We start from the raw sequence: 13,876 nt of genomic DNA, 5'->3' as shown, positions 1-13,876 counted from the left end.
TTACAAATTTTGGCTATATACAGGGCGATGAAAAATTTGCGATCTTGTGGTCTTGGACATAAAATGAATTCTCTAAATGTTGCCCATAAAATTATATAACAATACATATCCAGCTGTTATGCACGATGGTGGATAGACTCATTCGGATCTTCCTCTATGCTATGCTCTCACAGCAGCAACAACTTTCTTCTGTACGCACTGTACGACGTCTCTGTGGATGCGTATGCGTATTATTGCTTAGGCTACGGCTAGACAAGCGATAATTTACGGCGCTGTAAGACCAGTTAAATGAAAGCGCGAAAATGGGTCCCACGGTGAGAATAGTAGATGGTCAGGCTGAGATGTGAAATTTCGCGCAGCAACATGGCAACATAGGATAGGACCTATTTTTCGCGATTCATTTTACTGTTTTTACAGCGCCGTAAATTGTCGCTTGTCCGGCCGTAGCCTTAGAGTAAACTTGGTGCGGAAACGCTCCGTGGTTAATCGAATTAATTGCTCTGATGAATGATTATGCTGACCATAGTGCTTTTCATTCACAGTCATTTGTTTCGAGCTTCTGTCATGTGTCACCTAATATTAATATATCTACTTCACACGTTATTGGTATATACCAATTACCAATGATGCAAACCAAAGACGTATGACGTAGATATATTAATATTAGGTTACACATGACAGAAGCTCGAAACAAATGACAATCGATGAAAAGCCCTATAAAATGGACGTAGAGCCCGATACGTATTTCGCATAAAAACATGATTTTCAAAATCGATTTGCGCAATTTGGAAGCCTCGTTTGGAAGCTTTGTTCAGGCGTCAGTCTATTTATGTTGAAGTGTCAAACCAAACTAAATATAAATCGCTTGACAGCTATCAAAATGGCCGCTAGTTAAAAAAATGTCTGTAACTTATATTTCTGTACCTCTAAAATAACACTCGTTACTTTTCTCATTATATATTCAGAAACTATGTTGTATAATAATGGTGATAGCGGTGATAGTATATATTATGTATGATGATAATGGCGATAGGAAGTTATAGAGGAAACATAAACGATTTCAAATATGGAGAAGGTCAAACCACAAGTTAAAATAATGAGTTTGAGCTGCGAAAAGAAAATATACTCCAGGTTAATAAGCTAGAAATAAACCATGTTCGGGACACTCAAAGATCCAGGTAGCTGAGTACTTTTTTAGTTATTGTGGACCTATAGGAAGAAAACCTACCAGTTTCCCGCCTAGAGTTCGCGTCCGTTTTTAATTATTAACAATTTAGCGCAAAAATCGCGATTTTTTCGATTTTTTGCACCCCGTTCAAAAGCTAGATAGTTGACATAAAATTACAAAATTTAATTTTTTAGAACATTAAAAACCTTCAAAATGCCGATTTTTGAAAGTTAAAAAGTTAATTTGTTGCTACACAAACTTTAGTGTTTTACCCAAAGTTAGGTATTGGGGTACTTAACAAACCATCAAAATTTGAGGCCGATCCATTAATTAGTTTAAGAGTTATTCTAGTTGTTTATCCCAGAGACCTTTATTTTGCAATAAAATAAGACAAATAATGAAGATAGGGCAATTCTGCGTATGCCAAATGAAAGTAGAAAACTGATGCTATCAAAATGTATTAAAAAAAAATTAAAAAATTATCTAATATAGTCAAAAACCCTAATGCAAAATTTGTGAAATTTTGTAGTTTATAAATATTTAGAATAACTTTAAAAATATTGTCCGTAGAAAAAATCATTTTACATATTAGAAAAGCTTGTATTTTACACGAATTTTTAAAAATGTAGTTCAATTGGTGACTAGTCGTGGTAAGTGAAGTGGGATCTAAGAGCCGACAAATGCACGAATTCAAAAACTAAAAAAGGTAACTTAAAACTATTATCATTTTCTATATCTCGGGATCTACTGAATATATTTTGATCGTTCTTTTTTAATCTTCATGTAATTTTTCTGTACATTACAAAAATGTGCAATTTGTCTAGACATTTATTAGTTAATAAACAGTCTAATTTGTTTAAACCATTTTTGAAAAAATAATTTTTTCCCAAAAATCAATGATTTTAATCATACTATCGTTATTTTTTTTTTAATGTTTATTAGGCAATCTGTTATAACATATAACAATAGGCACATTTTATCTGAGAAATAATGACATGAAGAGATTGTGACCAACGCCACACATCTCTATAGAGATAATATTAAATTACTGTATTACATATACATATTAACTTAGCTACTGTAACAATATTAACCCTCCGTTACTCGCACACGGTGTGGGAGACCGGGCCTGTAAATAAATTCCTGTAACTCTGCTTGTAGTGGGGATTTTGAATGGCTACTTCGTATACTTCTTCAGTGGTCAATCAACTGTGGGTAAAGTCAGTTCGCAGTGTAAAAAATAGTACTGTCCTTTTGTTATTAGGCAACACGGTCCCGTACACCGTGTGCGAGTATTTGTGCACCAATTTTTGTGTTTGGGTCACACATCGATATTTTTAATTAGTAAGGTAATTTAAGATCTTTTCCTTATTTTCAATGTTTATAGATTAGTTTATTTTTTATATTAATATATATATAAATATAAATATATAACTTACCCAGAACCATTAGAATGAGGTTTAAGAGATATGTGGTTTACCAACAGAACAAGTACCAGTCGTAACACCAGGAACTTCAGATCGCTGTGCTGTTTGTGATTGGAAGAAAAATAGAAAAACAAAGTTTTACTGCCAAATATGCTCAAAATATCTGTGTTTGGAACACCATTGTTCCAATGAATGTGACACCATTGTGTATTTCATGTTTTAAAAACGTTAATTAATTTTTATAACTTTTTTTGTTACTACAATTACTCTTTATTTTTAATTTTTTTGTGTATTGAATTAAGATCTAAAGTTCTTAGTAAACAAATTTAACCATATTCAATTTTTTTTTCACTTCCAAAGTTTTTGTATATACATATAAATGGATAACAATGAAAATTATTAAATTTTTGATTAAAGTAATATAATGTGAACACAAACGCATATCTACAAAATTATATGATCATATATTCATTAAATAATTTAATCGTACACAATTTTGCAAAAAAAAATAATTTTAAAACACTGCTGACCCATATTTTTGGACCCGGTCTCCTGCACCGTGCGCGAGTATCCGATCACAAAAAGTTGGCGCGAGTAACGAAAGGTTAATGTCTGTGCGGTAAATCTAATGGTGTCTGTCTCTTTAACCGTTTTGTTTCCTGACTGTTGTCTAACAAATTAATTGCAAGCACATTCGCGTGGCTTTCAAGACGTACGATGTATTTTGCACTTAACTCCACTATCACTTCACTGACGGTTTTGGTTTCCAGATCATTGTAAATATCCCAGTTAGTAACAAACCACGGAGCATCGATTATTGAACGTAATACCTTGGACTGGAATCTCTCAATTATGGATACATTCGACTTGGATGCTGTTCCCCAGAGCTGCAGACCATATGCCCAGACTGATTTGAATATTGTGTTGTAGACTAGCAGTTTATTTCTTATCGTGAGCTTAGACTTACGCCCTATAAGCCAATAATGCTTACTAAATTTTATGTCCAGTTGTTTCCGTTTGTTCCATATATGGGTTCTCCAGGTTAATCCCCTGTCCAAGTGCATGCCCAGATATTTTACAGAGGTAACTGAGGGAATTACCTTATTATTTATTGTTACTGTAAGTGATTCACCGTGACATTTTGTAAAAACAATATGGTTTGATTTTTGTTCATTCAATTTAATTCTCCAATTTTGTGCCCATGTATTTATTTGATTTAATACTCTCTGGAGTTTTGCAGCAGCTTCGACGGGATTTTTGTGTACTGCTAGGATTGCAGTATCGTCTGCAAAAGTGGTGGTCGTTATATCACGATTTGTGGGTAAGTCGGCTGTGTAAATCAGATACAGTTGTGGTCCCAGAACACTTCCTTGCGGTACCCCTGATCTGATGGGATATAGTTTTGTATAGGCTGACTCAAACTTCACTCGAAAGTATCTTTCTGATAAATACGACTTAAGGAGTGTATATAAGTTCTTATACTAACTATGTGTAGACAAATACTAACAGACAGAAATATGATACCCGACCACCAATTTGGCTTTAGGAAAGAGCATGGCACCGTTGAACAAGTTCACAGAGTGGTCAACATTATAGATAAAACATTTGAAGAAAAAAGTTACTGTTCAGCAGCATTCCTCGATGTTAGCCAGGCTTTTGATAAAGTTTGGCATCAAGGACTGTTGTATAAACTGAAAAAGAACTATCGTTATTAATCATAGAAAAAGTTAAGGTATACTTTAATAAATAAATTATCTTCAATAAATAATTATCTAATAAAAATCATTTATTTATTAACCCATTTATGCCCACAAATATTTTTGTCAAATATATCAATGATATTCTCAAGAATGTAATAAAATACCCTAAAATGCATTGAAAAATTACTAAAAAATTTTTTCAAAAACTGATTTTTGAAAAACATGCTGGGTCGCTAACGACTCGTTGGGCACATAGGGGTACAAAATAAAAATAATAACTTTTATGCAATAACATTTTATTTTACTTTATTTTTAAATCAATGAAGCAGGCATATATTAATTATATTACTTAAGGCTTAAAATAGTTTGTGTGATAATTTTTGAAGAATTTCTCGTGGGGTTGAATCACATTTATTGCATGCTTTTGTAGTTTTATTTGAACATACACGAAAGCTCCTTCTTTGAGCACCAATAATAATTAGATGCTGTGTTGATGGGGATGGAGCAGGAATTATTGCTATATTTTGAGGTACAGTAGAACGGATAGAACGACTTTCCATAGTTAAATAATAATGTACGAACTATATATATATGTTCTAAATTCTAAGTTGTCATTTTTATTTCCAAACTGTCGTGGTGGTATCCAAGCATTAGTTACACAAACATCCATATCCATATTGGAAAGTAAGATTTTTTTCCACGCATTTCTATACTGTAGTTCGAAATGTTGTTGTCCATCAAGTCGACTCCGCCCATAAATTTTTTGTATTGCGAAATTACAAATGGTTGATCTATTTGAATTTTTAGTTTTTCTTTTGGTGAATATCCGCTTGCTTTTTGGATTGGCTCCGTTCCATGCAGATTAGATAATATGTTTATGCAACAATTGTAGACTCAACCGTATGTACCAATAAAAATAGTCGATTTTTTGGCCCAGAAGGCATCAAAAAATGATTGTTGTGAAATTCTGACTTAACCCATTTATCCCAAACATCAGAGATATATCATCCGATATAGTCTCACTATTTTCAATATATTTCCTCCAGAATTTTTGCAGTAGATAATGGTTTCTTACTAAAAAAACATTTCCTCATGATACGTCATGTGCCCAACGGGTCGTTAACGACCCATCAAAATATAATATTATATTTATGACATCTATCAAATTATTTTCATACTCGTAATATTATAATTTGTTAATACAACTTATGTTTAACTACATAAAATGAATTTAAATTATAAAATGATTTATTTAAATGTACGTACACATGTTTGAATGAAGCCATGCTGCTAACGTTATTCAAGTTCTATTTTTATGTACACTCTACGAACACTACGAGCGAAATAAATGGTTTTGAACTAAATAAATTGCTTACTTGCATAGTCAGGAATCAATTTGTAAACCAACAGCGACTGGTAAATTCGACATAATTGATTGGAATATATTTTTGTTAGTTGGGTCGTTAACGACCCGTTGGGCATAAATGGGTTAAAGTGTACTTTAACTTTTTCTATGATCATTAATGATACTATGATTAAAAAAATAGATTTTTGTAAAAAAATATTTTTTCAAGAATAATTGTTTAAACAAATTAGACTGTTTATTAATTAATACATTTATAAACAAATTGCATATTTGTAATGTACGTAGAAATTACATACAAATTAGAAAAAGAAAAATCCATTGAGTTGATCCGGAGATACAGAAAATTATATTCGTTTGAAATTGCTTTTTCGCTATTTTAACTCGGTGGATTTGTAGGTTCCCCCTAGTAATCGTTTGAACTACATTTTTGAAAAATCGTAGAGGGTGCTGTGAAGGTACAATGTTTGTGCAAATTTTGTAAGAAAAAATACAAATCCCATTCTTTAAAAGGGCATTAATGAGATTCCTTAATTATTATAAACAAATTAGCTGTGAATTAAAAAACATATGGCTAACTTTGTCCCAAATGAACCCAGGCTAAATTTTTTTATTTGAAAATTCGTGTTAAGATACTATCTTTTCGAGTATATAGAAAGATTGTTTCTGCGGACAACATTGTTAAAGTTACTTATTCTAAATATTTATAAACTACAAAATTTCAAAAATTTAGCATTAGGATTTTTGACTGTATTAATTTTTTTATCTTTTTAATACATTTCGATACTATCACTCTTCTACTTTCATTTGGTATACTCAGAATTGCCCTATCTTCATTATTTTCTGTCTTATCTTATTGCAAATAAAGGTCTCTGGGATAAACAAATAGAATAACTCTTAAACTAATTAATGGATCGGTGTCAAATTTTGAAGCTTTGTTAAGTACACCAATACCCAACTTTTGGTGAAACACTAAATTTCTAAGGTAGTTTTAGTAAAAGCTATTAACAAATAACCATTTTCATTTATTTTGCAGTTTGCGTAGCAACAAATTAACTTTTTAATTTTCAATAATCGGCATTATGAAGGTTTTTAAATGTTCTAAAAAACTGAAATTTGTAATTTTATGTCAACTATTTAGCTTTTGAATGGAGTGCAAAAAATCGAAAAAATCGCGATTTTTTGCACTAAATTGTTATGAATTAAAAAACGGACGCGAACTCTAGGCAAGAAACAGGTAGGTTTTCTTCTTATAGGTCTACAATAACTAAAAAAGTAGTCAGCTACCTGGATCTTTGATTGTCCCCAGAAAATCCTTATTATTCTGGACTAATATTAGTATTGCTGTTTTGTCGATTAATAAATCATTACTACAGCATATAAAAACATGACACGATTCAATTGAAATAAATAGTATTCGATCCTCTTAAAAAATTTTTTACGAGATAACATGTTTATTGAACATTAACATATTAAACATTTCCACAGAGAAAATAAAAACCTCCTGAATAAATAAAAAAAATATCTGTATGTTTTCGTGTTTTCTTCTACTAGTAATATCATTGAAACCGCAGTATAATTTATTGGCCATAATGCAGAACAGAGACCGCACTATAAAATTTTTGCTGTATAACTAAAATAAAGATTTTCCTTCAGGCGCATATGGTCGACTTTGATTGATTTCCTAAGGTCAACATCTCCCAAGTTTTAGGATGTAAACAGTATGATTGCTACTAAAATTTATGATACCTGCAGAATTTTGGATAAAAGATTAAAAAAATAATTTGAAGTTACTTTAAATATTTTGGCCGTCACTATATTCCTAATAGTACCTAAGCATTAAGCAAGTTTAAACGATTATGGATAGAGGTGTGGGTTAATATGTATGTTTTATAGTAGAGTAATAAATATTGATAAATAGATAGATCGATCCACTGCAGCAAATATAACAAGAAATTGCTTCATGAAAACCATAAAAATTGCAACAAGGCAACTATTAACTAAATTATATTTACATCACAACATAAGAAGCACTAAAATCTGAAGAAAAAAAAAAAAAGAAAAACAAACATTATGTTCTCATTTTTTTTGTGTAGACATGACTCTGTCTTCTTTTTTAAACTTGTCTCCAGTAAGTTGTAATTCCATCGTTTTTGTGGTATTTCCACGGATAGTGAACCTATTGGGAAACTTCCTCTCGCCGTCCTTACTACTCTATTTGTTGTCATTTGGCTTATGTGGTTGTTCTATTCTACTGTACCTTGTCAACCTTGCACCTCCGTCGTATAATAATAATAATAATAATAAATAATTTATTCACATTTTGTGTCATACATGTATGAAGGTAAGTCAATATAGAATTACATAATAAATATTACATAAAAAAGTATAAAAATTACATAAATCACTTGCACGCTTCAAATACAAAAAAAAACATAAATAATATAATACTCTCATATCCGCTACTACCCAGCTGTCTCTTGGATGAATTCCTCCAAGGAGTAAAATGCATTATTCAACAAAAACTCTTTCAGCTCTTTTTGGAATTTTCCAAATTTTCCGTTGCAAAAGTTATTTTGATTTTTTAAACTTAGCGGTAGTCTATTATATAGAGAAGGGCCAGTATAGTGAGGGGATTTTTTAAAACCGGCATGGTTACATTTCATCAAACGAATTTTGTCACAGTTCCTCGTGAAGTGTGAATGAAGATCGCTATTTTTCTTAAACAGTTCAATCTTCTGGAAAATAAAAGTTAACAGTTTATATAATATATACACGGAAGGTACCGTAAGAATTCTTTTCTTTCTGAAAACTTCCCGACAACTGTCACGGTAATTTATGTTAAAAATTCGTCTGATAATACGCTTCTGTAAGAGAAGATGCGCAGACTTTCGGAAGCTCGGCCCCAAATAATTATGTTCTGCGCGATACGGGAATATACCTGCGCATATTAAACAGAGGTCAATGTACTTGATGGCATATCATTTTTTAATGCCGCTATCGCAAAATACGTCTTATTAAGCTGCTTATATAAATGATCTATGTGTTTATCGAAACTTAAATTAGCGGCTATAACTGTGCCTAAAAATGTTGTATATGTTGCTGTGTTGACTACCACATCTCTGTTACTGATTTTAAGTTCAAAAACGGGTTGGGTCGTTCTTCTCTCACCGTATGAAAAGTTTACAATCTTGGTTTTTTCCAAATTTACAACCAATCCATTCCTATCACACCACTCCTTGAACCGTCCTGTTAAATATTTTACTTTTATAACTACTCCAAAGTTTCTGCGGAAACTATCATGCTGGTGTCATCGGCATACATAAATAGGTCTTTTTGTTCTCTAAAACACTCTGGTAAGTCATTAACATATAAAAGAAAAAGTAGTGGACATAATATTCCTCCTTGAGGAGTTCCTAGGCTATTGTGAAAGATATCAGAATATATATTGTTTATCGCAACGCAAAACGGACGATTACAAACATATGAGAGTATCCAAGAATTCACTGGATTTCTGATACCAACTGCCTTAAGTTTTTCACGCAAAAACTCCGGTTTTAAGCAGTCAAATGCACGCGATAAATCAAAGAACATCTGTACTTATAGCTGTGTCCCATAGAGCCTTACCATTGATTTCTCGGGTTTTCGTCTCTACTGCAACTACCATTTTTTTGCGACATACAACTGTTTTGTGCCAGACAATTGTTTTGTAAATTCTGCCTTTCATTTCTTTTCCTATATTTTTATTTCTCCATGTTGTTTCATTCAGGCAACCTGCGGCTCTGTTTGCTTTATTCACTTCTGTTTCGAGCTTTCCGTAACTAGATAGTGTGATCCCTAGATATTTAAACTCCATGACGTGTTCTATTTATCTGACATTCCAGCTCTAATTTACATTTTAGTACATTTGCTTTTATAACCATGCATTTGGCCTTTTTTTAGGAAATTAACATGTTACATTTTCTGGCGGTTATATTAAATTGATGCAGGATTAGTTGGAAATCATCTCCTCTTTGAGAGATTAGTACTGCATCGTCTGCATGGCAGATTATTTTAAGTTGTTTTTTACTAACAATTGTTATATCATTATCGATGTAATAAATTGCTAAAGTCCTTTTCATGAGCATTTTTCAGTGCGTCACAAATGATAGAAAAAAGGTAAGTCCGTGATAATACACATTTATAACATTTATTCTAACATGACATTTTAGTTAAATCTGACAGTTGTCACATTTTATTTGCAATTAGGCATAAAAACAAATCAATAGTGTTTCGCCAACGATCGACAACTAGAATAAATGTTATAAATGTCTCTAATCACAGACGTGCCTTTTTTTCCTGTCACATAAAATTTAATACGTTAGAAAGAAATCGAAAAATTGTGACTCACTGAAAGATGCTCATGAGAAAAAGAACACCTATAATAATTGATGACATACCACTGATCAGCCCAAATTTAAATATTTTAAGAGAGCTATTTGTGAAGTTATACAAGGAAAAGAAGAAGAACAAATAGCATTGTAGAATGCGTCACACGAGAGAGATTATTTGTTATGTAAGATTAACTAAATAAGCAAATAAAGATCATAATTTGATATTAATGAGTGGGTAGAAAGCATCTTTCAAAATTCCAATCAAAATATATCTATTTGGCTACAATATAGAGGCCAAGTATATCAACTGTCAAATTAGTATTGCTACAGAGCAAGTTTATGATGGTATACATATATAACCTTGTCTCTGGCCCAAATGCTGTTGTCTATATGGTCGTTATAGTAACATAACATTACTGTTTTTACGCTAGTAGCGACCTCTATATGAGAAAACAAGAAGCCAAGATACCTCTCATCTCTTTTTACGTCGTCCTCGGCTTCTTTTATAGTTTCTGGGCCTCCACTCCTTCATTCGTTTTGTCCGTGTTGTATCGTGTTGTCCATATTGTGTTCTCACTAATTGCCTTGCGTAGTATCACTTTAGCATCCTAGTCTTAGCTTAATTTGTTGGTTTGTTATGTGACCTCGTAGCCTCACGTCCAACATTGCACGTTCCGTGGTTCGTTGTGTAACTCTGAGTTTATCTGCGGATACAACTGTTATCTTTTATTTTTTTCTCTCAAAATGATATTTAAGTTCGTACGTATGCGGTAAATGCGCGAGTGTACGAGCTTGCGGGGATGGGTTTTATAATTGGCATTTGCAACAATTTCAGTTTGCACCGTTTTTGTCGAAAAAATGAAAATGGAGATGATGAGGACCCTGAGATGAAGACTTCTTCTTCTTTGAGTGCCTCTCCTATCGGAGATTGGATATCATTAGGGCGATTCTAATTTTATTTACTGCTGTTTTGAACAATTCGTTAGTGGTACAGCCAAACCACTCTCTCAAATTTCTCATCCAGGACATTCTTCTACGGCCTGGATTTCTTCGTCCTTGGATTTTTCCTTGCATTATATTTTGTAGGAATGTGTACTTTTGTCCTCTCATCAGGTGGCCTAAGTATTCAAGTTTTCTCTTTTTTATACTCCGTAGAACTTCTGGCTCGTTATTTATTCTGCGTATTACTTCTTCATTTGTAATTTTATCCACCCAACTTATTCGTAGTATACGGCGGTAGCACCAGATCTCAAAGCTTTCAAGATTTTTAATATTCCTCTGTTTAAGAGTCCATGACTCAACACCGTAGAGCAAAGTACTGAATACATAGCATTTTAACATTCTAGTTCGTAGATGAATACTAATATCACGATTACAAAATAATTTTTTCATTTTTATAAAAGTAGACCTGGCAATTTCAATACGTCTTTTTATCTCGTGATTTTGGTCACCTGTTTCATTGATAAGGGTTCCCAAGTATTTGTATTCGTTTACTTTTTCAAGTTGGGTACCGTTTATTGTGACACTAGTGTCATTTATTGGATTCTTATTGAAGGTCATATATTTGGTTTTTTTGACGTTCATCCTTATGCCGTAGTTATTACATATCTCATTCATAGTTTCAACTAAATGTTGTAGATCTTTCGCTGTTCTTGCCATTATCACAGTATCGTCAGCATATCGAATGTTATTGATAACTTCTCCATTGACTATTATCCCTTCGTTTGCATATGAGAGAGCTTCTTGGCATATTTGTTCGCTGTAGATATTAAATAAGAGCGGTGACAATATACAACCCTGTCGTACTCCTCTACGTATTTCTATTTCGTCCGATGTTTGTTACAAACAAACACGAGATGAAGACAAAATGTTATAAAGCAGTGTAAGACTAATAACGACATATGCATCAGAAACAAGAACCGACATAGCAACAACAGAAAAACTAATGGAAACGGTAGAGACGGGAGTACTAAGGAGAATACTACGCTGAGAGGTCGAAAGAAGAGTGAGGACATGAGAAAAAAAATGTAGTACAGTTTACAAGTGGGCAATAAATAGAAAAAAGGATGGAACAACCACATAAGTAGAATGGGGGAGTACGTTTGGTCAAAATAGCAAGAGATGAATCACTAATAGCCAAAAGAAGCATCGGACAAATGCTCAAAATATGGAGTGACAACCTTCCACAGAGGTATAAATCCGTCAATGAATAAGTAGAATTCCTTATAAAGAGGAAGAAGAAGAAGAAGGATATCTTACATTAAAATGACAACAATATATAGGGATTATATACAATCATCGGCGAGGTGAGACCTTTCCATTTGTCTAATAATAAAACACTGAAAACGTTTGTTTTCTATACTTCCACAGAATTTATTATAACTAAGTGACTACACCTGTTTCGGCAGAGTGCCTTTCTCAATTGATATAGTTTACAATGTGTTTGCCTTTTTAAGTCTTAAACTGAAGAGGTTGAGGAGTTCAGTTTATTAATTTCCATAGATTCTAAAAAAGATAGCTTAAGGCCTCAAAATAAAGGCCTTAAGCTATCTTTTTTAGAAACTATGGAAATTAATAAACTGAAAAATACAGATATAATTCTGAATGACCAACTCGAGACAAACAGCTCCCCACTCCTCAACCTCTTCAGTTGAAGACTTAAAAAGGCAAACACATTGTAAACTATATCACTTGAGAAAGGCACTCTGCCGAAACAACTGTAGTCACTTAGTTATAATAAATTCTGTGGAAGTATAGAAAACAAACGTTTTCAGTGTTTTATTATTAGATAAAATGAACATCCATCAAGTAACGGTCGAATCCATCAATTACTTTCCATTTGTGTTATTAAAAAATGTGACTTTTTTGGTTAATGGTTAAATTCAAGATGGACCAACTGCTATGGACCTCCCTAAAGGGTAGAATAATAAAATTTGGGTTAGCCCCTCATACATAGTCTTTTTTCGTCTAATTTGACTGTACTAAAACAAAGTTATTTTAACATTGAATTGCACTCATTTTTCAAAGCAACGTAGATTTTATATGATGATTTAATAATGTAAAATAATTCAACCATATTAAATGGACAATAAAAAGTTATTATAACCCCCTTTTGTTATAACACCCCTTTAAGAATTGATAAAATTCTTACAGCCACTGGCCAACAATTACGACCGGGTATTATAAAAATCTGATTCCATTTTGTGTCTAAAACCCGATATACCCTGTTTCCACTTCTTAAACTCCAAAAGGAACCTAAGACGAATTTATTATTAAAGATTAGCAAGATTATTAGCTAATGCCACAATTTGTAATTTTCAGAGTTGTGGAAGGCGAAATTGGCAGAATATAAAGAACGCTTCGATGCTCTGGAGAAAATAAGGATTAAAGAAGAACTGAAACCGATGCCCCTAATCAACGATGAGATTCTCGGATTTCATGGAAATTTCAGAAAACTTGACCTTGATTAGAGAAGAAAGAAAATTCATTATTTTTCTTTTTTGGTGTTGTATTCCATATTTTTATATTTTAGACATTTTACTTTACATGATATAATTAGAAATCAAGAGGATATTTAATATTTTATCTCTTTATTCATTTGTACAATTCCCTTTATAGAACAGGGCGGATCTGTTTTGAGGTGGATGTGAGAGGTGGCATTCAAATTTTTGCAGATTGACAACTTCAATAATTATAAATGACTTATGCATCTTCTCAAATATGCCCGGAACATTAATAAAAAAATTTAAACATTTAAAAATTTCGAAAAATATTGATGTTTTCTTCTACTTTCATTGCTTATAACTTTAAAACGATTCATTTTGGAATAAAGTCGTAGGGAAAGA

General features: G+C 32.4%; 1 protein-coding gene across 1 annotated transcript in view; it reads left to right on the top strand.

Annotated features, from left to right (window-relative positions):
* The window catches only part of LOC126881612 (alpha-tocopherol transfer protein-like), a 35,749-nt gene extending 22,135 nt beyond the window's left edge, over positions 1-13,614 (top strand). Inside the window, exon 7 of the mRNA XM_050645972.1 lies at positions 13,353-13,614. Coding sequence (XP_050501929.1) covers positions 13,353-13,501 — 149 coding nt within the window. The 3' untranslated portion in view covers positions 13,502-13,614. The remainder of the gene's footprint in view (positions 1-13,352) is intronic.
* Positions 13,615-13,876: the final 262 nt, after the last annotated feature.

The sequence above is a fragment of the Diabrotica virgifera genome, chromosome 3 (assembly GCF_917563875.1).
Source record: "Diabrotica virgifera virgifera chromosome 3, PGI_DIABVI_V3a".
Taxonomy (NCBI): Eukaryota; Metazoa; Arthropoda; class Insecta; order Coleoptera; family Chrysomelidae; genus Diabrotica; species Diabrotica virgifera.
Note: the sequence above shows the minus strand (reverse complement) of the source record. Positions and strands in the feature narration are given on the sequence as shown.